This window comes from Lolium perenne, chromosome 3 (assembly GCF_019359855.2).
Source record: "Lolium perenne isolate Kyuss_39 chromosome 3, Kyuss_2.0, whole genome shotgun sequence".
Taxonomy (NCBI): domain Eukaryota; kingdom Viridiplantae; phylum Streptophyta; class Magnoliopsida; order Poales; family Poaceae; genus Lolium; species Lolium perenne.
In genome coordinates, this window is record NC_067246.2 from 279,626,882 (window position 1) to 279,652,240 (window position 25,359).

The window sequence follows — 25,359 nt, forward strand, 5'->3', positions numbered from 1 at the left end:
CTAGGTAAACACCTAATGGGCTCATAAATTTAATGTAATTTCGATTCAGTTTCTCCGGTTGATCTTAATCTCTGAAGATTTCTCCTCTCTTTTGTATAGGCAGCTGAAGAAAAACACCACGGGGCAAGGTTGCAAGCTGCAGATTGCTCAAGGATCCAAGAGTTTAGCCTTCAGATTCAGATACACCTACACCATTGATTTCATTAGAAATCAACATGGTCTCCTCCGGTTCTTGTTCTGGGTGATGAATCACTGCTAGTAGTTGCACGTCACATGTTTGTTGATTTGTGAACATGGTACTTGATTTTTAATTTCAATTCTGAGATTAAGAAAGTAATATATCTATGAACCTTGATGTTCATTGTCCTTTTCCATAACTTTCAGTTCTGTTGTTATGTATCATTGGACTTGCAGTTCTAGTTTCAGATTTAATTCTGTTCATGTCATAATTGATTTAGCAACATTAGCTAGCTGATTTATCTTATAGTCCTTCTCTCTATGTTCATTATTCAGAGATTGCAATGGCGTTTGGGTCGAAATGTACGCGTGTAGATGATCAGAATAATGACGAGGTCGAAGAGACTGGAGGTCTGCCTAGATCAACATCAACTCTATGACCTCCAGTCTCTTCGACCTCGTCATTATTCTGATCATCTACACGCGTACATTTCGACCCAAACGCCATTGCAATCTCTGAATAATGAACATAGAGAGAAGGACTATAAGATAAATCAGCTAGCTAATGTTGCTAAATCAATTATGACATGAACAGAATTAAATCTGAAACTAGAACTACAAGTCCAATGATACATAACAACATAACTGAAAGTTTCAGTCTGAAACTAGAATGGAAAAGGACAATGAACATCAAGGTTCATAGATATATTACTTTCTTAATCTCAGAATTGAAATTAAAAATCAAGTACCATGTTCACAAATCAACAAACATGTGACGTGCAACTACTAGCAGTTCACTGTTACAGGTTGATTCATCACCCAAAACAAGAACCGGAGAAGACCATGTTGATTTCTAATGAAATCAATGGTGTAGGTGTACCTGAATCTGAAGGCTGAACTCTTGGATCCTTCAGCAATCTGCAGTTTGCAACCTTGCCCCGTGGTGTTTTCTTCAGCTGCCTATACAAAAGAGAGGAGAAATCTTCAGAGATTAAAATCAACCGGAGAAACTGAATCGAAATTACATGAAATTTGTGAGCCCATTAGGTGTTTACCTAGCACTAGCAGCCTGTAGATTGTGCTTCGATCGTCGCCATTGATCTCAAACAGCCTACTGGATCGGAGTACTTATAGAGGGGAGATATCCAAGGGAAGAAGGAGATGGGTCGTCTTCTCCCCAAACGGCAATTTCCATTGATTTGCATGCTTTGGAAGTTGCAGAGCAGTCAATGGAGAGGGAGATCGAGGAGTTCTGGAGAAGGTTGGGGAAGGGGAAAAGAAATGCCGGCTGCTAAGTAGTTGACTCGGTTTGAGAAGGCACTGAACGAGCGCTGAATCAGGTCGAGTTTCCATGTATCGGGGGCGCTGAATCCGGATCACGATTGGACTCTCCCGAAACGCGTTTCCCGACTGAATCCTACCGTACCGATTAACGTTTCCGAATCTAATTCCGGTACAATGAATCCGATACGAGGGACGGCCTACCGTACCCCGTTTCCTGCTGTGGTCATATGCTTCCAGTACTCGAATTATCTATCTATCTTAGTCATATATGCTGCTACTGGGAAGATGACTGGTTCAGGTTTTCTTGTTTGTTGGTCCAATTCAGATTTGTTGCCTATATGAACTCGAGTTATCTATCATTTGATCTTAGTCATATATAACGAGTATCGACTAGGACAAGTTCACATCTCCCGTACCACATTACCGTACCGGGTTCACCGTACCGAAACGACTCGGTTCGCGTCCCCGACATATAAGATTCGATCTAGAGATGTGTACCCCTAGTGTTTCCTATTTTTTCATCCTCCGATTCCCGTCCCCCGTTTCCGTCCCCCGTACCCTTCGTACCGGAAACATGGCAGCTATGGTGCAGCGTCGGATGAAGCTAACAGAGAGACCGGTCTATGGTCAGAGCTGCCAGATCCGACATCGGCACTAGGTACCGGATCACCTGGGGGTAGCCGAACTTCGTCCACCAGGAAAGCCACTTTTTCATTGGATTGGGAACACGGGTAGCGAGAATTCTTACTGTAAGCATTGCAAGTAAAATCCTGTAAAGAAGTGTTGCATCTGAGAACAAACGAATAAAAAGATCAAAAGATAATCAAAAGGAAAATGAAAGGGTGTCGAAGACAAACCAGCACAGAACCGCAACTGGCCAATATCAGGTATATTCAGCATTCCCTGCAAATTCTTCAGAACTGCAAGACCACAACATGGAGTTCATTATTACATTGTTTTGGGAAAAAAATTCAACATATTTGTAAGTTGCAACAGTCATAAGGTTTATATACTTAAATTGTAGTTCTTATGTACAAGGGGATGAACACCACAAAAATCCTACATTGCAGTGCGGTGAAAAACATATTTTACCAACTTTAAAGAAGTGTGTGCTATTTGACAAGAAAAGGATCGATGTACTTGATACCTTCCAGATACTTAATTTTTATCTCACGGTTCGACTGCTGATCTCTATGCTCCAGAGGATGTACAATGGAGCTAAACTGAAAATTTGGACCAAGAAGAACTTCAGTCAACACTTATAATTACCAGATACCCATCTAATCTTGCAGGACAACTGTTTGATCACCTGAGTACCAGTAGAAGTAAAAAAACTGGGGAAAATGGTACTATGCTAATGAAGTTATTAGCAGAAATGCAATGCACGTGATCTATTTGTGACGATAATTGTGGCATACAGAAAAATATAATATTGTGAAACAGGGATGAGGGAACTTGATATATGTACAAGGTTCATCAAGATTACCTAGTCACGGTATTTCTCCAATGCTCAATGGATGAACTATTCCAACGGAAAGACCATTAATAGAGATACCCTGAAAGTCCCTATGACATATATTTCCATCTGTTGTTTCCACTTACTAGTCCTGCCTATACAGACTATCAGTTCTTCCTCAATACAATCTTCGATCCATCTGACATTTTTCGCAGAAAGAAGGTAAACATAAACTCTTCAATTGTGACTAATCCCAATTTTCTGCAGACAGACAATACATCACACACCTATATGGCCTCTAAGCTCTGTGTGACATTATAATTGACATACAGCTCTGCAATCAGAAAAATAACCAAGCACCAGCATAGAAATGCAAGGAAGAATTCAGAAAATGCATAAAACAGAGGCTAGTTTCCTCACCCTTTGTTGATTCTCCCCCTCGGCGAACTGCCCCTCCTCGTCGGCGGGAGCAAGGTCGACGCCAGCTGCGTCGTGTACCCCGCCATCAGCGTCCATGCCCTGGATCGACGATAGGCGGCCGTCGTGGCTAGGGTTGGCTTCGGGATTCCCGGACGAAGACGCTGACGCGGTTGTTGTAGATGGTCCTGGAGGAATCTAGGGTTTCTGATCTCGGGGGAAGAAGTGAGGGTTGCGGAAATTCTGATTTCGGGATGTGGAGGAGAGAAAAGGCGGCGATGTGGTGGGGGGATTTGGGGAGGGATGGAAGGAGGCAGGCGGGAGAGAGGGAGGGAGAGATTCGCTCCAGTCGGTCTGGTATGGGCCGGGCCCATTTAGAGGTAAACATCTCCACCATCACAACCTAAATAGTCTGATTTCCCTTAAAAAAAACCTAAATAGTCTGATTTTCTCTATCTCTACTATATATCTCTATCTCTACTCTCTATCTCTACTATATAAAAAGGACGAACTTGTTCTGTTTCCTCCGGTCGAAGGTTTCGTCCTACATATTTTAGTCTGACTATTTTACCCTCCCACCACAACGGTTTTTTTTTCCATCGTTCCTCACACATGCTGGTTTTCCGTCGATCACACCACCCACGCCAGTTAACCAGCAATTTCCATATTTACATTCCCCTAAAAATTCAATCAAATCACGCTGCAATCACGCTGCCTAATAACTCACTTTCCCGTGAAAAATCAATCAAATCACGCTGCCTAATAACGCAGCCAAAATCAGGCTGCCAAATATCAATTCTTCTTCACGCTACAATCCTGTAGTACGCCTCCCGACACCCAGCATCGTCTGGCAAAACCAGCACCTCGCGCCCCGTGGTCCGCTGCCTCTTCTCCGACACGCAGGTCGCCGCCGACTGAGACGGTAGAAGAGGCTCTCCATCGAGCTCGCCGCCCCGTGTTCCGCCGCCTCTTCTCCGACACGCAGGCCGCCGCCGACTGAGACGGTAGAAGAGGCTCTCCATCGAGCTCACCGCCCCGTGGTCCGCCACCTCTTCGGGCACCCAGGTCCCCGCGGATGGATAGATTGCTGGTTTTGTGCCTGGCACTCACCGTGACGGCAGAAGAGGCTCTCCATCGAACTCGCCCTCGACAACGTCGAAGACCCCGCCATGCTGGCTGAGACCAATTGGATTGCAGCGGTTTTCTTGGGACAATATAATGTCAGTTGATTCCTTACTTCTTTTCCTTCATCTTCATGTCTGCATGGACAAATCGCATGGCATCGTCACCATCAAATCAGCATGGCGCGAGCTCGGTATGATTTCTACTATCTCAGCCTGATTGTGCATTGTTGAAAGCTAGACGTTGGGACTAGGCAATGCCGGAAATTCACAGGAAGCTGGTGTTTCAGGTTCCTTCTAGATCAGCTGGACAAGCGAGGATCTCTTTGGTTGCCTGCTTTGCTTGGGGTGACCAAGTTCTTTCTGAATTAAATAAAATATAGGATTGTTTCCTAGACCTTGTCGGAGGGCATAAAATAGATCAGGTCTTTTGGTCCTGCCTGTGGACACCTGGGCAGCAAATTTAGATCTAATATTTGCCCCCAACAAATTTGTTCATGCGTGTATAAAAAATATTTCTGGCTCTTTGTCCGTGAAGTCATCATATTATGATGTGATATTGGCTTGCTCTTTGGTGTGATTTATCAATGTGCAAATATGACTGCGAAAACGTATACGATCCCTTGGCTCATTTGATAGATAAACTACAGTGTAAATATGAAGCTATCAGACTACCAATATAACCGGAAATTATTATGCTTGATTTCTTTTCTGGATTTTCTGAGTTTTGAAAGCTCATTTCAAATCCAGACATTATTGCAATTAACCTGGAGTTCTCTATGACACGATCTATACTATTTTACTAGAGGAATAGGCGAGCTTCGCCTCGCCGCCTACATAGCGTTGTTGCACTGTGTGGTTGCTGCGATACACTTGTGTGTGCTTTGATTTGTGACATAGTTTGGACGTAACCATCTGTATTTTTCGTTCCACTTTCTATGATGGCACTTCATTCCTTCTCGACTACCTCATACTTTTCAGTTTTCACAGAGGGTGGTCTAGATGGCCGGCCGAAGGAATAGCATTTTAATTTTTTTTCTCTAAACTACTATCGTTTGGGGGAAGGTGCAGGCTTTTGCGGAGAGTAAGATTTGTTTTAGTCATCACCGTTGCTTGAATCGATAAAATATAGGCATGCCAAACTCAGCTAAAAATATCTGTTATTCAAGATGTATATAAACTGTAAAACCTAGCTCTAGTGATTATGCTGGTTATTTTTTTATTTTTTCCCCTATTTGAGAAATGGTTCTTTTTTGTTGTTATGCTGAATTAACTTTTGTCTGGTTAACTTTTGTCCCCACCATTTTCGTACAAAGTCTATGACAGACATAGATCACAATTTCCCACAAAGTGTCTGACTGACATGGATCAGAACACAAATGGAGGGACTCAATACATTGTATACATGTAGGAATGAGCATCTATCAATTGCAAATCTAACCATGTACATGGTTTTATTTTCTGGATTTAATCCCCTAGCTCTTCGCCTAACCAACAGAAAGCGGGTCTGGAGCTAATAGGGAGCTTTCGCTCTTATTTTTCTGAAAGTTCAAACATAATTGAAAACAGTTCTGGAGCTCCAATGTAACCATAGTACTTCGAGGAACACTACAACTAGAACTAGTACTCAAAAAATCTACAGCAGCAATTCAACAATTACAGTATGGATTGAAACTGAATCCTAGAACTAAGCAAGGTGAAGTGAAACCAAAACCTAACCATGAAACCAGCCCACCACGAGCAAAAAAATAAACAAAGAACTAATGTACACTGTATATAAGGGCCAGCACGAAGCACACACATCTCAGAGAGCTAGTCGAGCTGCCAGTAACCCCTCCATGGAGGAAACCGAGGTTGCCAAGCCCAAACCCATGGATGGGTAGGGGGCAATACCTCCACAGGCGGCGAGGCCTGGCAGGGAACCAGGATTTCTTGGTTAGAAGATTTACTAATAAAGCCCAAAACAAGTCCTGGATTTCTTGGCTGAAGCGCAATGTCAGGGTCTTGCCAAAGTTTGTCTGACAGCGATGTTTGCTACTAGCTGTCTCATGTCTAACGCTAAAGTCACATCGGAGCTCAAGCTATGAAACAAAATATGCTATTTTGGTTGTATTATAGAAGAACTCTACTATATGCATTTACTACACTCCTCTACTTCAACATCAATTGTCTATTTACTTGAGGAAGGCAACAGAAATAGTGCACTCGTGAGAGTAAATTTTCCACATCTAACAGAAGGCAAGCAGAGGATATACACCTCCTTAGGAAAATTTGCTACTTCAAAGTTCTGATGCCTACAACAAAGAACATAGGAATAGCAACTTGAAGAACACATCTAGATTTTTATTCAAAAAAATTATATCTCTGTGTAGTACACCACAGCTTAATTATCTCCAGCTTCCCTCTAGTCCAAGGCACACCTTTTAATAGTATCCCAAGTAATTCTGATAGGGTGTTATCAAATCTGAGATCCAAAAATATTACATTCACATCTTCCCAACAATGGGATGATGTTCCTAAGATTCAGGCTCCTAAATAGTAAATAGTACTCCCTACATTCCTATTAGAGACATATTAGGTTTCGATAAGACAAGGCTTTCATGAAGAATTATACTCTATTAATATGTAACTTATATGGTACAAAATCACAATAATTAGTACTCACTCCGTCCCGGTGTATAGGTCGTGTGCGTATCCCTAGATCATCAATTTGACCAAAGTAATACAAGATATATGTTATACTTTCTAATGCTATAATTTTTGTGTTTTACAATTTATATTATGTTTCTCAAATTGACAACCTAGGGATACAACCTATATATACCAAGATGGAGGGAGTAAGTACCTTTGAGAATAAATCTAGTGATACCAACTCATGTCATTAAAAAGAAAAATACTCCCTCCGCCCCGAAAAGGACGAATTTAGACAAATGAGCGACATCCTTAGTGTCTAGATACATCTGAATTTAGACAAATCTACGACAACCTTTTCTCGGGGCAGAGGGAGTAATAATAATGTAATTCTTGTTCAAAGGCTTGTCTTACCAAAAAATATTACACCCTAGAAATAGGAATGGAGGGAGTACAACTATTTATTTGTCATGCTTCTATCATCTATCTAATCTAATTGATAGATGGCGTTACCCAAATCGGTGACGGCCAATTCATCCAAGGATGGAGAGATTGCACATCTCCAAGGCTCTCCATGGTGTAACTCTTTGTTTTGAAATCCCAAATTCCGATTTCTCTCCAATTATGCTCATGTGTACACGTCTCTTCATGGAAGTCATCGGTGAGATAAGCACAATCCGGTCTTAATGTCGGAAAATCCTTTGTCGAAAGGCACAACACGGAGTTGAAGCCGAGGAACAGGGCATGATCTCCGATACTCATTATCCTAACAAGCTTTTGCTCGTCGGTATCAACTTTATAGATCCAAAATTCTTCCGTTACGACTTTTGAAGGGAGCTCCATGGAAGATTTAGCGGTAGTAGTGGGCTCTTCCATGAACCTCACCCTCCACACCTCCAAGAGATCGCCCCATGGTGCGAGGACAATGTACTTGGTGGGATCATCCCATAGAGTCGAACCCTTGATGACCTCCCTTGCCACCGGCGGCAAAGACCCGTGCAGATCCAATGTAGTTATAGAGCAATCACAGGCCAGGAGGTAGAACAAACCGTCTTTATCATTGTAAAGAGCATCACGGTAACCAATGTTCCACTTGAGCGAGTCGCTGCAGGCAACCTTGGTCCAGCGCGCGTCCCCAAGGCGCGCGAAGGAGAGCTGCCCGTCTGGCCTGTGCAGGAGGAGCACGATGCATCTTCTCCCCATGGAAGGCGAGCACGAGACGATGACCCGTCTATACAAAAAGTGACGCAGCCTGCGCGCCGGATATGACACAGGTCCCTCTTGGACAGTATCCAGGTCCAAGCTCTCTTGGAGATTGTACATAAGGTTCCCTTGGTGGTCCAAGAAGCTCTCCGCGTGGTGCAGCCCCGTAACGGGCGGGAGGGCGAGCTGGGTGCCCGTGAGAGGGTTCACGAGGTGGAGGTTGGACTCGTGGTCGGCGGCCACGAGCCAGCCGTGCGCGGAGCCGACCAGGGCACGGCCACGGAGCGGGGGGTCCGGGAGGCGGATGCGGAAGCAGGCCCCGGTGGAGGGGCTGTAGAGCGCGGCGGCGCTGGGGTCGTCGTCGGCCTGACAGGAATACAGCAAGCAAGGGGCCGTGTCCTTGATGGGAATACGGACACGGCGGGCAGTAGAATAGGCAGCGTACCATGAGGAGCAGACGGTCCCCGCGCGGAAAAGCTCGGCGGGGATATCCAGCTTCTTCATCACGACGAGGATCAGGTCCTCGGGGAGCCGAGACCAATCCGGGATCACGGCCATGGCTGCTCCTGCCGCTGCCGCCGCCATCGACAATTGAGAATCTTTCTTGGTTCCACCATGGCTTAAAAGGATGAGAGGGGATTGAGCGATGACTGCACGGCGGCACGTTCAGATCTACTCCTACTCCGTATACCCTTTGCTTGACCACCATCTTTTTTAGGCCCGTTGGGCTGCAAGTTTCAGCCGTGTGCTTACCGTCGAAGTGGGCTGGCTCGCATGGGGCACAAACGTTAAAGTAGCCTAGGGCGCGAGTTAGGCTGCCTGCCCCGATTTAGGTACCACTGACTAGTGAGCTAAAACGCACTGCACGTTTTATATACAGATAATAGGCCAAAAAAGAAGACATTTTGTTTGGTGGCCTGAGTTGTATAGAATGATACAAGTGACACTTTGTTGTTCTTAGTCTCACATGTATGATAACATGGTGACCTTACCTCACCTATCATAAGTATCGCCACGCCGGCGATCATGAAGCCAGACACCACCATGGCACCGCCGTTCATGCCGCTCACAAGCATCACGACATCGACATACACCACCATGACACCGCCGTTCACGTCGGATGGACACCACAATGGATTATCACCTCTCTCTTCTCACACCTATCATCACCACGTCGTCGTCCATGAAGATGCCAAGTGAGAAGTTGAGCAAGATTACTTCAAAATATACTCACACATAAGTACGAATTAGAGTAGCGAGTCATTTATCTATCCATCTATGTCCACCGAAACAAAAATCTTACAACACGAGAGTCATGCGGAATGGTGAGCCAAACCTACTTCTCAAAGGAAATTTTAAATGGTCACACGTGTGCGACAAATTTGGCAAAATTTTCATACACGAAATTTACGATTTACGACTGATGAAACTCGAAACCGGTTGTCCGAATTGACTCATACCATCCACACATATCTTTTTTATATACATCCTATTTTGATTCGAAATATGATTGTGTTGATTTGAAGAGAAGGCGTGTGGAGTAGTTTAAGGGAGAGTGAGCTTAAGCTAGTCCATGTGTGAAGCTTACATCGATCGAACACAGGAGTGAAAACAACGAGACAGGCGCGCTGGAAACGGCTGATTCAACAATTCCTCCCAGGCTAGGTAAAACGCTACTTTAAGAACCATGCGATGCAACAAACGTGTAGTAGCCCAAAAAACCAAACAGTCCCCTAGAGCCTGACCCGGGGAGATGCTATATACCGACCTGGTCGGTCGTTACTAGTTGTCGCGCACTCCAGGCTTGGCGGTTTTTTTTTACCTTTTTTGGCTATTTCTTTTCTTTTTTCACTTCTTAATATGATTTTTTTTCGAAAATAGAAGTTTTTTCAAAACCGTAATATTTTTAAAATTTGAACATTTTTTTCAATATGACTAGACTTTAAATTTGAAATTTTTTAAAAAATTGAAAAAAGCTATTTTCCCCAAAAAATATTAATTTTTATATGAACATTAACATTTTCAAATTTAAATATTTTTCAAATTTGAACAATTGTGAACGTTTCCAAATTTGAAAAAATGGAAAAAGAAAGAGATACAAAATAGAAAACAGAAGAAAAATATAAACAGAAAACGAAAAATAATAAAAAAAAAGCAAAAATGGGTTGGCCCAATACCTGACCATGGGTGTGTGGTGCGTGGTCCTTGCTCTCCGTCTCGGCCTTAGAGCATCTCCAGTCGCGTCCCCCAAACCGTCCCCCAAACTGCGCCGGATTGAGCGTTTGGGGACGTGTTTCGTTCGTGCCGCGTTTGGGGGACGTCGCTCCCAAGTCGCGTCCCCCAATCCAAATTTCGCAAATTTTAAACTTAAGCGAGATTCATCCAAACTTGCCATATATTACATAGATTCGAACGAAATTTGACTAAATTTAAACTAAACCTAATCTAGAACTACTTGCGGCGGCCCGAGGCGTCGTAGTACTGCTAGAAGATGTACATGTCGTCGGTGACGACCTCCTGCTTGACGCGCTCGTCGACGGGTTCATCGACGGGCTCGTCCTTCACCAAGCCGCTTGGTCCTGCCTCGCCGTCGTCGGAGAGGTCCACCAGCGGCTTGCCGGAGTCGCGGATGGACATGGCGATCGCCGCGTCGAGGTCGCCCCTCCAGGCGTCCTTGTCGTTCATGGACGCCAAGAACGCCGCCCGTAGACCTGGGCAGTCCTCGGGGTCGTCGCTGTGGCGATGAGCCGCTGCTGCCGCTCGTACTCCGCCAGCAGCGCCGCCTGCGACGCTTCCTCCGGCTCCTCCTTCACCTCCGGCTTCGAGATGAGGAGGGCGCCGCCGCGCCTCCCTTGCGGCTGCGGCTGCCGCTGCCGCTGCCGCCACGCCTCATGTTGACGGGTGTCGCTGGCTCCTCCTTCACCTCCCGTTTGGGGACGGTGTAGGGCGCCGACCGGTAAGACGAGGACGGCGTCGATCACGCCGGTCCTGAGGAAGAAGAGTGCGAGGAGGACGAGTACGTCGTCCTCCTCGGCTGCCATTGAGGAGACGGCGGCGGTGACGACGGCATCTCCAACCTTGGAGCGCTGTTGCGGATGTCGCGGATGACGTTCTCGAGGGTGCGCCCCGGAACGCCCCAGAACAGGGCGCGGCCGTCCTTGTTCGAGCTATTGGGGCCGCCGACGAGCCCGTCGGTGCTGTGCATCTCGACGTCGTACTTCGCCTTGAAGTATGTCGTCCACCAGGCGTCGTTGTTGTTGGCCGCCCACGTCGGATCCAACCGCTCCTCGGCGGTGAGTTGAGCCCGACGGGCCTTGATGGCGTCCCTCCATTGGTCCGTGCGCAGCTTCGGCGGCGGGGGAACGCCAATGCCGTTCGGCCGCTGCTTGGCAGCCACATGTCCGGCGGGACTGGATACCGGGCGTTGTACAGCGCCCACGCCTCCGGCACGGTGAGGCTGCCGCGGCCAAAGCCGTTCGCCGCGGCGATCTTGCGGGAGGACGAGCTTGACATTTTTGGAGCGGCGAGGAGAAGATCTGGGAGGGGGGAGGCGGCGGCGACGAGATGGTTTGTGAGCGGTGAGAACTGCAGGGCGTCTTTAAACAGTGGCGGCAGCGGGTGGTTGCACGCAATAACGCCGGCGCGGACGGCCACGCGGCCATGCACGACGAGACGCGTCCCTACGTCGCCTGGGAAAACAGGGACGCCATTAACGTCGCTTGACCAAAGGTAGGCGACGGGGTTTTAGCCTTCCGAGCCGCTGACGGGTCGGGCCCGCGTCGGTTCACCTCGCTTTTCGTTGTGTCCGGCGTGCCCGGTGCGTCCCCTGTGGGACGGGGACGGGCTCAGGGCGCCGAACACCGTATCGGGCGCGCCGGACAAAAATGGGCTTTGGGGGACGCGGCTGGAACGCATTTTTTGTCCGGCGCGCCACAAATCTCTTTGGGGACGCGGCTGGAGATGCTCTTAGCTTCAGCCTCTGACAATGACGCGAGGTCGGTCGATTTGTCCGACCCTCCGCCAGATGCAGGCATAACTAGGTATTTGTGGAATATGGAGGTTACAAGTGGGTTCCACCTATATGGAGAAAAAAAGAGCGACGGGAATTTGGTTTTAGCACCAGTCTGGGGTGGGTTGGGCCATCTGGCTTAACTAGCAATACTGGTGGCCTACCGTCCAGCCTTGGTGGCTAGGGTACAAACATTTTTTCTTTTAACTTTTTCCATGCAATATTTAACATGGCAGGAGTACTAAAGTGTATGGACATCGACATGTTGCCATATTCAAATATTAATAAAAGTACTTAGGCTATATATATTATATATACACAGTTGTCGACCAATTCCAAAGTGCATCCCTAGATCAGATCAAAGAAAGTCATATCCTGAAAACAGCAATATACCAGCACATAATGTGGCATCATCTTTCTCATAAAATGCACTGAAGATCAATGCATGCATGACATCTGTGAATAAGCACGGGCGCCGAGCGGACCAAGTGGGAGGAGTTGGGGGCGCGTTGACCCTCGCTATGGTCTCTCATCGGTGGTAGCTGCAGGGAGGGTGGACACCCCTAGTGGGAAGGAGCAGGCGCAGCATGGTGGGTGGGCGGTAGAAAGCTGGGACACCGAAACCGAACACAGAGGAAACCCATCAGCAATAAAAACATCCAAAGCGTGTAGGTGTCACCACATGAACTCAAAAATAAGCCCAAAATTCTATGAAAAAAGGAAGCTGATCCCCTCTTAGTATAAAAAATAGTAATATATTCTCAACCAGTTGATGATATTAATGTGTAATTAGTCAAATTTCAGTTACATCTCAAAAAAAAAATTTTTTTGTTGCAACTCATAGCTAGTACACAGCACAACGCAATTATATAGGAAACTGAGGACTAAGCTAATTATTGGTGGAGGGAGAATTAGCAAAACCAAGGACAATAATTAGTATTACCTCCCAAAATTTCACAAACATGTTCGGTGGGCATAGGAAAACAGCGTGAGAACAGTGTATCCACAAGAAATGATTATAAAAGACTAACCTATTCTGCGGTAAATGCTGAGTCTACCTGGCTATGCTAATAAACCTTAGATTGAGATCAATAGTACTGTAAAAATACTCCATGGCCAGCATCCATGGGCATATACATATACAGAGCATGGACCGAGCAGCTGAGGCAGTAAGGCTTCTTGCCCCAGCTATTTCTGAACAAAATCTGCGGTAGAAAAGCACTACTGACACCCAACCAAATTAGCAGGTTTTTGACAGAACAAATACTGCTCCATCTTTACGAATACATGTTACATTTGTGGTCCTACTTCAAGGTGGTTTCCTTCACGGAGAACTTGTGGCAGGTGGCTTTGGAGCCTGATTTTTCTGGCTGGCTGCAGCTTCCCCAGCAGAGCTCTTTTTGTTACCTTCACTCGCCATGGACTTCTTGATCTAAAATGATCCAGATAAAAAGTAGCATATCAACTCAACATGCAACGGAAGTATCCAACAAAACAGGAGATACTAGTCAGAACAGATTTCAGGCACATGCAGATGTGCTAAGTGATGTGGGGTGGGCATTGCTAGCTCATTACTGAAACATGACCAGACGTGTATTGGGACCATTGGCTCTCTAAGAGCAGCCACAGTGTTGCCAAAAGCCAAATATGCCACGTAATAAAAAATAGCTTTGATGTCAAATGGCTAAGTTTCCCACAGTGTGTAGATTGCCAAAAAATCTATCTTCTCTCTCCTTAACTTTCCATGGCCCACAACAAAGAGAGACACTAGAGAGAGGAAAAATTGGCTATAGGAGCAGCTAATTGCTCCCACGCCATAATTTTTGGCTATGGCAATGCCCTCCATAATGGAGGGAACCAATACCAAAAGCCAAATTCACGATTTGAAACCCCTATTTGGCATACACTGTGGCTGCCCTAAGAGTTATAATAGAGTAGAGACTATAAGAACAATATGTTTCTAAATATCATGTTTCCGACCCATACCATAAGATTAGAAATATATACATAGTTCAAGAAGTAATCATGCGTGAAACAGAGCGGATACTTGATACGGTGACGATGATAAAAAAGAAGTAATCATGCGTGAAACAGAGCGGATACTTGATAAGGTGGGGATAATAAAAAAGAAGTAATCATGCATGATACAGTGATAAGGATGGCGAGAAAGAAATACCAGAGTAAGTCTCTCCCTGTGAATATCATTGACATGCTGCAGATCATGAAAAAAGGCACCGAAATATCAATATAGGTTACAAAAGAAATAACTACATTTTTTGGAATGAAGCTAACAAGGAAGAAATAAGCATGCAAAGTTCTGACCGGCTTCTTGTATAGTTTTATCTCATCCCCAGTGAAGCCTGGCAAGGTGATATTCCAGCTTCTCTCTGCATGGTGATATTAATCCATAACATAACTGTAACTGAACTGCTATTGCAGGAGAATGTGAGACAAATACTCTTGAATTGCCAAAATAATCAGGTACCTGCATGAAGGAGTACATCTTTTGCTTCCAAAGTGCTTGACTTTCGATGCTTTGCTAAAGAACAGGCAAATGTTCCAACCTGCTCAAAAATAGTTATCGAGAAACAAATTAGCCAATGAGAAAAGGTGAATATTTATGGAGCATCACATATCATACTCCCTCCTTCCCAAATTAGTTATGATAAAGGTTGGCAACTTGTTTTGTACTTCAAAACAATGCATATTCTATGAACCAGGGTTTGGGAAAAAACACAAGTTCCGGTAAAAACATTTGTTACCGGTTATTTGCAGATAAAAAAATATTAAAGTAAAACAGCAGTTGAGTTAAAGTATGGTATATGAGAGGAAAAAGGGGCCTCAAGAAATACAAATGTGCACGGACCAAGAGCTGGATCATTTGGCATACAGTCACTGGGTAGAAAACAGAAAATTATGGAAACCATGTGTATTTTCTTGAAAGAAAACTTAATCCCAGCAATAAGCATCCTTGGAAAAAAACACCAAATGAAAAAAACAGGTCCTGCCTTTCAACAAAGAAACATACAGATTCAATAAAATCTTCTGCAATGTCAATAAGAACATCTTCAACTTCAGGATCCAGCCTTTCTGAAGGGTCAATCTGTGTGAATAAATTATAAGATTAGGCACTTCTAGTACGCGAAATAGAGAACTATATAAAACTAGTAAGAGAGTCAAGTAAATCAATAAACCCGTGAGCAACGGTGATGTTTATGATCCTACAGAGCTCATACCAAGCAAATTAAAATTCAACATGAATATCTTGTGCAAGTATATTTACAAGAGTAACAACTATCCTATGGAAATGTCACAATCTTGTGCATGTATATAGCAACCTTTGTTTTTATCCATGTACTTATTCTAATCGCCGCATGTTACATATGATCCAAATACTACCTCAGTTCCTTAATATATGACGTTTTGGCAGTTCAAATTGAACTGCCAGAAAGTCTTGTATTTGGGAACGAAGGAGTATGTCTTTTTTTTCCTTTTTTTTCTTATCAATACTTTTGGATCTTATACAAAGGATAACTGATGTTTCAAAGTATTCTTCATCATTTTTTCCATGATGCAACCATATATATAGATGTAAATTATGCTTGTTGATTAAAAATCTAGGCAGAAAAGAGAAAATATGCATTTTAGATAGATGTGCAAAAGGAAATACTTCGAAACCAGTATAACATACTAACACATGCCTTAATCAGGTCAGTTAAGAATGAGATGCAAAAAAAACTGAAAATATAGGATCCATGGAAATCTGGAATTGCATAATCTTGCACTATCTTTGAGACTGCAGATCAGGAATTGCAGCATACCTGTGCAAGTAAGTCATGTATACTCCTCTTGGAGAGTAGCCGGTTGCTAGATTCACCAGCAGCTGCATCGGCAGAAGTCATGTCCAGAAGCTGCATATTATTAGCTTGTACCGTAGCAGGAGTATCAGGCTTCTGAGTCAATGAGACAGGAGTCCGAGCAGCTTGCTGCTGGTTTTTCAGTGTTGTATTTTGCTGATTTTGTTGTGAGGAACTTTGTGCCTGGCTTTGGTGCTGCTGTTGTTGCTGCTGCTGCTGCAGAAGCTGTTGCTGAGGTACCTGCTGTTGCTGCAAAAGTTGTTGCTGAGGTACCTGCGGCTGCTGCTGCTGCAAAAGTTGTTGCTGAGGTATGTGCTGCTGCTGTCCTGAAAGTACATTCTGTTGATGCAAAGCCACAGGTGCAGACTGTGCAACATTGTAGGGTCTTGGTTGTGGAACTTGTGGCCTTTGTTGGGGCCTAAATTGTGACGATACATTTGACGGAGTTTGCTGTAAAGCCATCGAAGGAGAACCCATGGACAGTGGTCTTGTTAAAGAATGCATGGGGGTTTTCTGTTGGAAAATAATTCAATCAAGTACACAGCATGACATGAGCTGCAACAAATAAGTGTTGTCTTCTCTCCTAATTGGATGGTACAGCATAAAATATGTGAAATTAATAAAGGGGCATTAAACCGGATTAAGCCTACACTTCTGTGGATTATAAACGATCAATCCAATTTTTGAAGGTCCGTAAAAATACTTTTCATGTCTACATCAACATTTATATGAACAAATCTAATTTACATACTGTAACATTCATTTTGCATACAACTGGAGTTGAATATTGAATTGTCTACAGACAAAGCAATACTACGTCTACAAGTAAAAGGCTTCTTACTTGAGAACCTGGCATCTGGCTACCAGATGAAGATGGTGTCGCTGATGACAGGAGACCTGGTCTTGGCTGTTGCGGACCAGAGATCGCTCCTGGCCTTGGCTGTTGCGGACCAGAGATCACTCCTGGCCTTGGCTGTTGCTGGCCAGAGATTGCACCTGGCCTTGGCTGTTGCGGGCCAGAGAATGCTCCTGGCCTTGGCTGTTGCGGACCAGAGATTGCTCCTGGCCTTGGCTGTTGAGAAATGGACAAATCTATTTACATAACCACGGATTTCACATAGAACTGAAACATAATACTGACTTGCCTACAAATTAAATTAGACTTCCTCTACAAGTACATGACTTCTTACTTGTGAACCTGGCATTTGGCTAGCAGATGGTGCCGCTGATGATGAAAGACCTGGCCTTGGTTGTTGTGGACCAGAGACTGCTACTGGTCTCATCTGAGATGTGCTGAGGGAACCAATCATCCCAATATTCTGAATCCCAGGGGCAGGCTGCCTAAGCTGAAGATCATAATCATCATTAGGAATATTCTAGAACTCAGCAGAGAAAATAGAAGATGCAATTTACACTCAACTTAGTAACAGTTATTGTTGACAAAGGTCACTTTTATGCTAATCCTATTAGGACTTGAGAGATGGTCTGCAACCTAGAGCCGTAGACTACCCACCTGGATTAGGATTCCCTCACTGTCGGTTACAGGTGGATAACTATGTAAAACCATCAGGTGTGGTCATTGAAACCCAGGAAATACAAAATCTCATCCAAAGCAAGGTAGAACCAATTGGGAGTGCATGAGAAGATTAGAGTCTGTGGTGTTAACAGCACAATGTTTGTGTATAGGGAAAGAAACGGAGGGTCCTAAGGTGAGAGCGACAATGCCTTATACACCTGAGGTTGTGGTTGCTGAATTCGTGGTCAGCTTCACCAAATCTTTTCTCCCTTGTTATGATTGTTTTTTCAACATTATTTCAGCTACATCTACTACATTCATCTACTTCGTTCTTGGTACCATACACCATCGTGCCATATTACATGATATCAGAAACGGGGCAGAGTATAGTATTAAGGATGCAAGCTGCACTCCCATTAAGACCGCAGACCACACGCAACAGTGCAAAAAAGTACTAATGGCATCAAACTTCCACTGATGCTTGATTTGGCTGCTGCAAAGCACAACACAGGCTTTCACGGGCTGCCACTTGCACCCCTAGTAACTTAATAACAGCTCAGAATACTAATATGGAAGTAAGCACACAAAAGAAAACAATTATGTGAGATCGAGAAGCTCCATCTAAACTTTCAAAGGATGAAGTGGGTGAAGTGACTGAAAGACTGAAGCATTTACAGTTGTTCATTTCTTGAGAAGGACTAGGTGGATACACCACCCAAACACCGCATGCACACCGTCATGCATGTCCACCACGTACACTAGGTAATTTTATCGAAGGCCCGTAATACAGTGAACAGCTGTGCCAGGTTCAGGGCTTGAATTATAAGTACAAGTTAACATTGTACTGGTTGGCAAGAATTGAGCAGAGAAATTACATGTACTGTCTGTTGCTTTGCTATTCAGAGGCCACAGGTTCGATATGAGAACTACAGCGCCCTTTATCAAAAAAAGAGAGAACTGAATGCGGAAGTTCGAGTATTCTGCACGTAGCTAGCAGCCTAGCAGCACCAAGAAGTAACTAATCAGTAGTCATGGTTTTGAGAAAAACTATGTTAATGAGCTCAATTTAGCCTCACCGGAAGGGAACTCCATTGTTCCAAGCTTCCTTAGCTCAGAATATAGAAGGAGACACGAACCTGGGGAGCGGGCGGCGGAGGCTGGTCCGGGCCACGATGCATAGGGTTGAACTGGTGAGCGAGCGGCGTCGGAGGCACGAAGCCGGTATAGCCCATGGGCGTCTGCGCCCCACGCGGGTGAGCAGGCAAGCCAAGGGCGACGCCTCCCCTTGGCATTGCAGAGGCCACGGAGGAGGCCCCGGTAGTGGCGGGAGAGGAGGAGGCGGTCATCGTTATGGGCGAGGCTAGGTGGGTGTACGGAGGCCTCATGCGAGGCGGCGGCGGCCTCACGCTGGCCGGGATGGGAGCCGGGGGCTCTAGGGTTTGGGTGGGGACTGGGGTTGGAGCGGGAGCAGGAGCAGGGTTGGAATCTGAGGTGGGTGGCGCGGCAGTGGGAACGGAAGGAGCAGGAGTCGGCGCCGGAGCCGGAGGGGGAGACGTAGCTGCGGCGGAAGCGGGCGGCGCCGCCGCGTCCGGCTGCGCGGGCGGAGGCTCGTCCATGGTGTTTGACGAATTGCCCGTTGCGCGGAGGATTCTTATATTTCTCAAGGACCTGTATGCAAAATATCCCCTCCTCCAAAACCCGCAAGGCAAAACCTCTCTTTCTCCTCTTCCAACAGCGAGCGATGGGCAAGAGCGGGAAGAAGACGAAGGAGTCGCACCGGCAAGGCCGCGGCCGCCGCGCCGCCCAGTTCGGCGGCGACGAAGATCTGCCTTCGTCTGCCTACGATGCGCCACCGCGCCGCGACGGCGACGACTCCGACGAAGCGGCATCGGAAGACGAGCATGATCGAGACGCGGGAGCAGGCGACCGCCAGGACCAAGGGCAAGTCGGCTCCACGCCTTCCAAATTCCACCTCTACCAGCTTTCCGTCCAGGTAACTTCGCTAGCTTCTATTCATCATGCTTAGATCTGTGAAAGCCTCCGTGCTCGCAACCTGTTCGACGGAATGACAATGCTGCTGTGCTTTTGTGGCCAGTCGCCGAAAGGGGACATCAGCTACCTGCAGAAGTTCTTTCTGATGTATGTCGGCGGACGCGTCCCTCTCCACCTGCAGGAGGATTTCTGTGGCACGGCCCTCCTCAGGTTAAACCACTGCCACGCATAGCCTCCGCACAATCATTGTGCTGTCATTTTCACAAACACCATGCACCGTGTATCAGTTTCTGAGGATATCAGGAGTGGGTCTCATTAGCACGACATGATTGATTTCGTATTTGCATTGATACACATGTTTCTAGAAGCTTTCATGTTCAAATGATTACTCTCTGGAGAACTTTCATCAGTGGTGTGCGACATCAAAGAGATTATTATTTATCTCCAGAGCATCAGTTGCACATGTTGCTCATGATCCATTTTCTCTTCCGTTTGGCAGTACCGAGTGGCTCCGCACTGATGCTAGAAGAACAGCCGTTGGCTTGGATTTCGACCGTGAGTCACTCGAGTGGTGTCTCGAGAACAACATGAGTAAGATTGGAGATGATGGGAGATTGTTGCTCTTCGATGGAAATGTTCTGCAGCCGGATGAATCTCGCCTCGTCAAGCAAAAGATCGGTGATCTCATGCAAGGTCTAAATTTTACCACTGATAATGGTTCTACAGAAACAGACAGCAGCGAGCAGCCAGATCCTGCAAAGTGTTTAGCCAATTCGACCATGTCAGATGCAGTTTTGCCTGGAAGAGACATAATCTGTGCGTTCAACTACAGTTGTTGTTGCCTTCACAAACGAAAGGATTTGGTTTTGTATTTCAGGCATGCTTTGAATGCACTTTCCAGAAGAGGTGGTATATTTGTCATGGATGTATATGGTGGCACATCATCTGAATGCAAGCTTCGTCTCCAGAGGAGATTTCCGAGCTTCACGGTGAGTAGTTCTAACATTGTGTGGTAGTTACAGTGAATCGAGGCCTATCTTGATGTTTGACATCGTCATAAGATATTTTTGGGCGAGGTTGCACTCTTTCTAACAAAATCTGCAGTAGTTATAAAATATTACAACACTCTAACAACTCTCATAGTGTATATAAAATTACGTAATGGGGTGGTTGTAATATGTGTTAAACTTTAGTAGCTTACTACCTGAGCAATGCATTCTGATGTTCACATTCCAAAATATCTTAGCTACATATCAGTCTGTTCTCAAATATAAGACGTTTTGGGATTTTAAATTGAACTCCCAAAACGTCGTATGTTTAGGAACGGAAGGAGTATTCTATTTGACCTCTTTGAATTATTGTGTAGTTATACTAAGTTAAGACAGCTTGAACTTAGCAATTCAGCAAGGTATATTTTGTATGGGTTGCATGACAAATGTATGTGTTATGCTAATATTCTTTCCTAAATAGCACTCTTTCTGGGTTTCCTGAAATTAACCTGGATATGATAATTTAGTACACAAAGATTGCAGTATCTCCATTACATTTTGTCGACAGAACCTCTTTTACGCATATCAGTCATATAATTTCCACCCTTGTGTGGTCTCTGCAAAGTGATACAAACTGCAGTTGCAGTATCTATATTAGAAGAGCTCATAATCTTTTGGTGTAATATTAAATCTAGAATTATTTTTATATACAACTATGCATACAGTATTTCTGGGAGCAAGAAGAGTTTGACATCATAACTCGCGAAACAAGGATCAGCCTCCACTTTCAAGTCGGAAAGAAGCAAATGCTGCGGCATGCTTTCTCGTACCATTGGCGCCTGTAAGTTGCTTATACATTTACTTGACAAGGCAACATTTAAGTTCATATCTGTTGCATATTTTCTCATTCACTGAGCCGAATGTTACAGAAAACCTGCATGGTAGTCTTCCATTAGCAATAGTTCACATAGAAACTTCTGGTAAATGTCACGCTCTTCGGAAATTTGCGGGTGGAATGGATCTACGGAAGTAGGTGAGGTCTGGTTGATGGGAGGGATAACCAAGACCGCTGAGAGGGCAGGTACCTACGCAGTTAATAGGGAGTACTGTAGTAGAGAGAAGAAGAGCGAGAGTTGGGGCAATTTTCTGCTGAATAAATCTCATATGCCTGTCGCCATTATATAGACGAGACTTTAACAATTGGAACATAAAGTGTAAGTTAAAACATCTTATCTAAGGCCTTGTTCGGCACACCGGTTTTTCAGTGGATTGAGGTGTTTAGTTTCTCCGGAACAGCTCTAGATCCTCACAAATACCTGCTGAGCTGTTCGGTACGCCAGGTTCCAACCGGTTTGGACGTGTCTAGCCCCAAGTATTCCCAAAAAATTTGCTAATACACGTGTGAATTAAAACGCTAGGGACGCCTCGCGTTTCTTTTCTCGCGAGCTTGCTGAGTGGCATGTGACTCGCTCAGCTTAACCGGCCGGGGTGGCGTGTGACGCGCGCCCACGTGCATCATCCTACCCGTGCAAAGCTAGCTACATCCTGCATACATTGATCAGTAGCCTAGCACCCTAGCTTAGCAAGGATTTGCCAGGGATTGAAACGTACCCTTTTAATCCCCGTGTTTTCACCCAAAACACGTGTGGTAATACACTTCAATCCCTGCCTGCCGAACGAGCCCTAAAGGGAAACAAACCAGATCCTGTAACTTTAGGCAGATGCTTATCTCTAAACTTTGCCAGCTGCTGCACCTCCTGATCACGCTGGAGCCCTATGGGCTTCTAGGGCCTCCTGCTGTGGGTTTCAACATTTGACCGCCGTACTTACTATGTCTAGGCATCTGGGGTTGTTATCATGCCCATACTCACAAAATGCTGTCCTGCTTCAATGGGGAATTGCGGTAGCATTGTATGCGGTGTAGATGCAGGGAAACCAAAGGCAATGCTGTTACATTAGCTTGAACAGCTTTGATGCTATTGATCCGAGCGCTGTTGTTACTTCGGTGATAGGAGTACACTCTCATTTTCCTGTGCCATAGTATGTTTTTAACTTTGGGGCGTTCTTCAGTTATGGTGAGTGGCACAACTGTGCAATCTCACGCTTCCTAGCCATGTGATGTTGGTTTCTGGAAAATATGCATGTGAATAGCGAAGACATCTTTTTTCTTATGCACATATGGATCTAGGTAGATCAGATTGAAAGTTGTAATTCAATTCGCTCTTCTACAGGTGGTCGATACCAGAAATCAAGGACTGCCTGGAGGAAGCTGGATTTAAGTCCATCCACGTCTGGATCAGGGAGATGCCAGACACCCAATCAAGTGGAAACGCCAAGGAGTACACTGCTGACCGTGACGTGAAGTACGAAGAGCTCCAGCATTTCAACCAGGGAGACGCATGGAACGCATACGTAGTTGGAGTAGCAAACAACTGCTAGACGATGCGTGTTCCTCGGTTCTCCTGTTACTGGGGTGTGATAGAAACCTGGCTGCTGACAATTTTCCCTTCCAACGCTCCCAAGTCACATTTTCTGCTGCTGGTGTTGAAATATTGGGCCCATTTTTACTGGCCCAAATTAGATTTCAGTTTTTCCTATAAATCTCAAAGCCCACATAGTGGCAGCCTTGTGAGTTTGAGCCCAAGTTGGTGGCAGCTCACTAGGGAGTGGCAAGAAGTGGGAAGTTTAGTCTCACATGGAAAGTTGGGAGGAAGTTAGACCACCTTATAAGGTGGGTTGTTCCACCACTAGTAAGTGAGTGAGAATAGGAGTGCTACACGCGCGCGCTCCTCCTCCTCCTCCTCGCTCGACTCGACACGACGCGCTCGTGGTGAGTGGATTGAGCCTCGAGCCGAGACTTTTCTTACTTTTTGCAACTCAGGAAACGAACAGAGTTCTAGACGGACGCGTCGCAGTTAGACGCGCTCGTGGTGAGTGGATTGAGCCTCGAGCCGAGACTTTTCTTACTTTTTGCAACTCAGGAAACGAACAGAGTTCTAGACGGACGCGTCGCAGTTAGTCGGTTCGGGTCGCTCCCGGATCGTGGGCTATCTGTAACCGACTCGAAACGTGGGTGTGGCCCACGTTGCCTAGGGTTTCCACCTCTTCCTGCTTGCGCCGCCATCGCAGCCTACTCCATCCCGCGCGCCGACGTGCATCGGCGAATGGGAGAGCAGGTCTCCGGAACCGCTCGTCCTTGCGATCCTGTACGGGAGAGGGCGAATTAGGTTTTTGGGAAGCGCTCTGCGCGACTGCTCAAGCTCTTCATCACGGGTCGCCTTCCGTCCAAGTTGGGCGGTGCTGCCTACCGTCGTCTACAACGCCGTCTACTTCGACCCGTCGTCCCCGTTGTCAACAACATTGTCATCAACAATGTTACTGCTGCGACATCGTCTGCTACACCTACACCGCCACCTCCACCAGATCGGTACGTGCGACATATCTTGATCTGTTTAGCGATGGATGTTGTACTGTTTGTTCTGCTACTGTTCATGTTGATCACTGCATCTAGTATGTTAGAGTTTCACATGTTAGTAGTTACTGTCGTCATGCTTAATATTCTGGAATTAATCATGGAAATTGTGCCTAATTATCCAACAATCCAAAAACCTAATTGTAGGCAATTTCATGAGTTAACAATGGCTGGTTTTGCTGACGCACTGAGGCCGGATAAGTTTACCGGTGTGCACTTTAAGAGGTGGCAGGTTAAGGCCACGCTCTGGCTTACTCATCTGAAAGTGTTCGAAGTTAGTAATGGTTTACCTGAAGGAACTATATCTGACCAAGATCAGAACAAGTTCAAGGAAAACAATACTCTCTTCGTCGGATGCGTTCTGAGTATTCTTGCTGATCGTCTGTGTGATGTGTACATGCACATAACAGATGGTAAAGAGCTCGGGGATGCACCGAATGCTAAATTCGGTGCAACCGATGCAGCAGTGTGAACTCGTACATCATGGAGAGCTTCCATGACATCAGGATGGTAAACAACCGTTCTGTAGTCGAACAAGCTCATGAGATACAGTGCATTGCGAAAGAGCTTGAACTCCTTAAGTGTGCCTTACCTGATAAGTTTGTGGCTGGATGCATCATCGCTAAGTTGCCCCCTTCATGGAGGAACTTTGCCACAACTCTCAAACACAAGAGACAGGAGATATCAGTTGAAAATCTGATAGCGTCTCTTGATGTTGAGGAGAAAGCTCGGGCTAAGGATACTACAGAGAAAGGAGAGGGTCAGTCTAACGCCAACATGGTGCAGAAGAAACCCTACAACAAGAGTAAAGGGAATAACAAGCCCTCCTTCAATAAGCCTATGAAGACTACAACCTTCAAGAAGAAGAAGATGATAAACAAAGCAGATCTGAGCTGCTTTACCTGTGGAGAGACTGGCCACTTTTCTAAGGACTGTCCAGAGAGGGCAGACCACAAGAAAAAGGCGAGGCAAGTCAACACGGTGACCGCTAGCAATGCTGATGGGTCGCCCGGGATTCTTCCGTCTTGATGGGGAATGGGTCACATGCTTCTGTTCGTGGTGTTGGCACGGTAGATCTAAAGTTCACTTCGGGGAAGATCGTGCAGCTGAGGAACGTGCAGCATGTCCCTACTATGAACAAGAATCTCGTTACCGGCTCCCTTCTATGCTGAGATGGGTTTAAGGTTGTTTTAGAGTCGAATAAAGTAGTTGTTTCCAAGTTTGGACAATTTATT

General features: G+C 45.6%; 3 protein-coding genes across 4 annotated transcripts; 1 reads left to right on the forward strand and 2 right to left on the reverse strand.

Annotated features, from left to right (window-relative positions):
- Positions 1–6,092: 6,092 nt before the first annotated feature.
- On the reverse strand, positions 6,093–8,968 carry LOC127344368 (putative F-box protein At2g33200). Its single transcript, XM_051370619.2, has one exon. It carries the CDS (start codon positions 8,872–8,874, stop codon positions 7,579–7,581), a length of 1,296 nt encoding a protein of 431 aa, XP_051226579.1. The 5' UTR covers positions 8,875–8,968; the 3' UTR covers positions 6,093–7,578.
- Positions 8,969–13,361: 4,393 nt separating this feature from the next.
- Positions 13,362–19,287, reverse strand: LOC127344365 (uncharacterized). 2 transcript variants are annotated; one of them, XM_051370613.1, is made up of 9 exons: positions 18,808–19,287; positions 17,346–17,501; positions 16,997–17,227; positions 16,120–16,605; positions 15,327–15,401; positions 14,784–14,862; positions 14,621–14,685; positions 14,475–14,510; positions 13,362–13,730 (listed from the first exon to the last, which is right to left on the reverse strand). In XM_051370613.1, exons 1-9 carry the CDS (start codon positions 19,285–19,287, stop codon positions 13,623–13,625), a joined length of 1,716 nt encoding a protein of 571 aa, XP_051226573.1. In that variant the 3' UTR covers positions 13,362–13,622. The 2 variants fall into 2 exon arrangements, with proteins under 2 accessions (XP_051226573.1, XP_051226571.1); XM_051370611.1 differs by having other exon boundaries at positions 16,120–16,668.
- Positions 19,288–19,343: 56 nt separating this feature from the next.
- Positions 19,344–23,185, forward strand: LOC127344367 (uncharacterized). Its single transcript, XM_051370618.1, has 5 exons — positions 19,344–19,664; positions 19,767–19,873; positions 20,163–20,652; positions 21,378–21,493; positions 22,884–23,185. Exons 1-5 carry the CDS (start codon positions 19,344–19,346, stop codon positions 23,089–23,091), a joined length of 1,242 nt encoding a protein of 413 aa, XP_051226578.1. The 3' UTR covers positions 23,092–23,185.
- Positions 23,186–25,359: the final 2,174 nt, after the last annotated feature.

Excerpts from the sequence above, each read along its gene's own strand:
- LOC127344365 (XM_051370611.1), bottom strand. The coding sequence starts at position 19,287 with ATGGACGAGCCTCCGCCCGCGCAGCCGGACGCGGCGGCGCCGCCCGCT. Across the intron at positions 17,228-17,345 it reads GCCAAATGCCAGGTTCACAA|CCAAGGCCAGGAGCAATCTC; the intron begins GTAAGAAGTCAT and ends ATTTCTCAACAG. Across the intron at positions 16,669-16,996 it reads GCCAGATGCCAGGTTCTCAA|AAAACCCCCATGCATTCTTT; the intron begins GTAAGAAGCCTT and ends ATTTTCCAACAG.
- LOC127344367 (XM_051370618.1), top strand. The coding sequence starts at position 19,344 with ATGCAAAATATCCCCTCCTCCAAAACCCGCAAGGCAAAACCTCTCTTT. Across the intron at positions 19,665-19,766 it reads TCTACCAGCTTTCCGTCCAG|TCGCCGAAAGGGGACATCAG; the intron begins GTAACTTCGCTA and ends TTTTGTGGCCAG. Across the intron at positions 20,653-21,377 it reads GGAGATTTCCGAGCTTCACG|TATTTCTGGGAGCAAGAAGA; the intron begins GTGAGTAGTTCT and ends CTATGCATACAG.
- LOC127344368 (XM_051370619.2), bottom strand. The coding sequence starts at position 8,874 with ATGGCGGCGGCAGCGGCAGGAGCAGCCATGGCCGTGATCCCGGATTGG.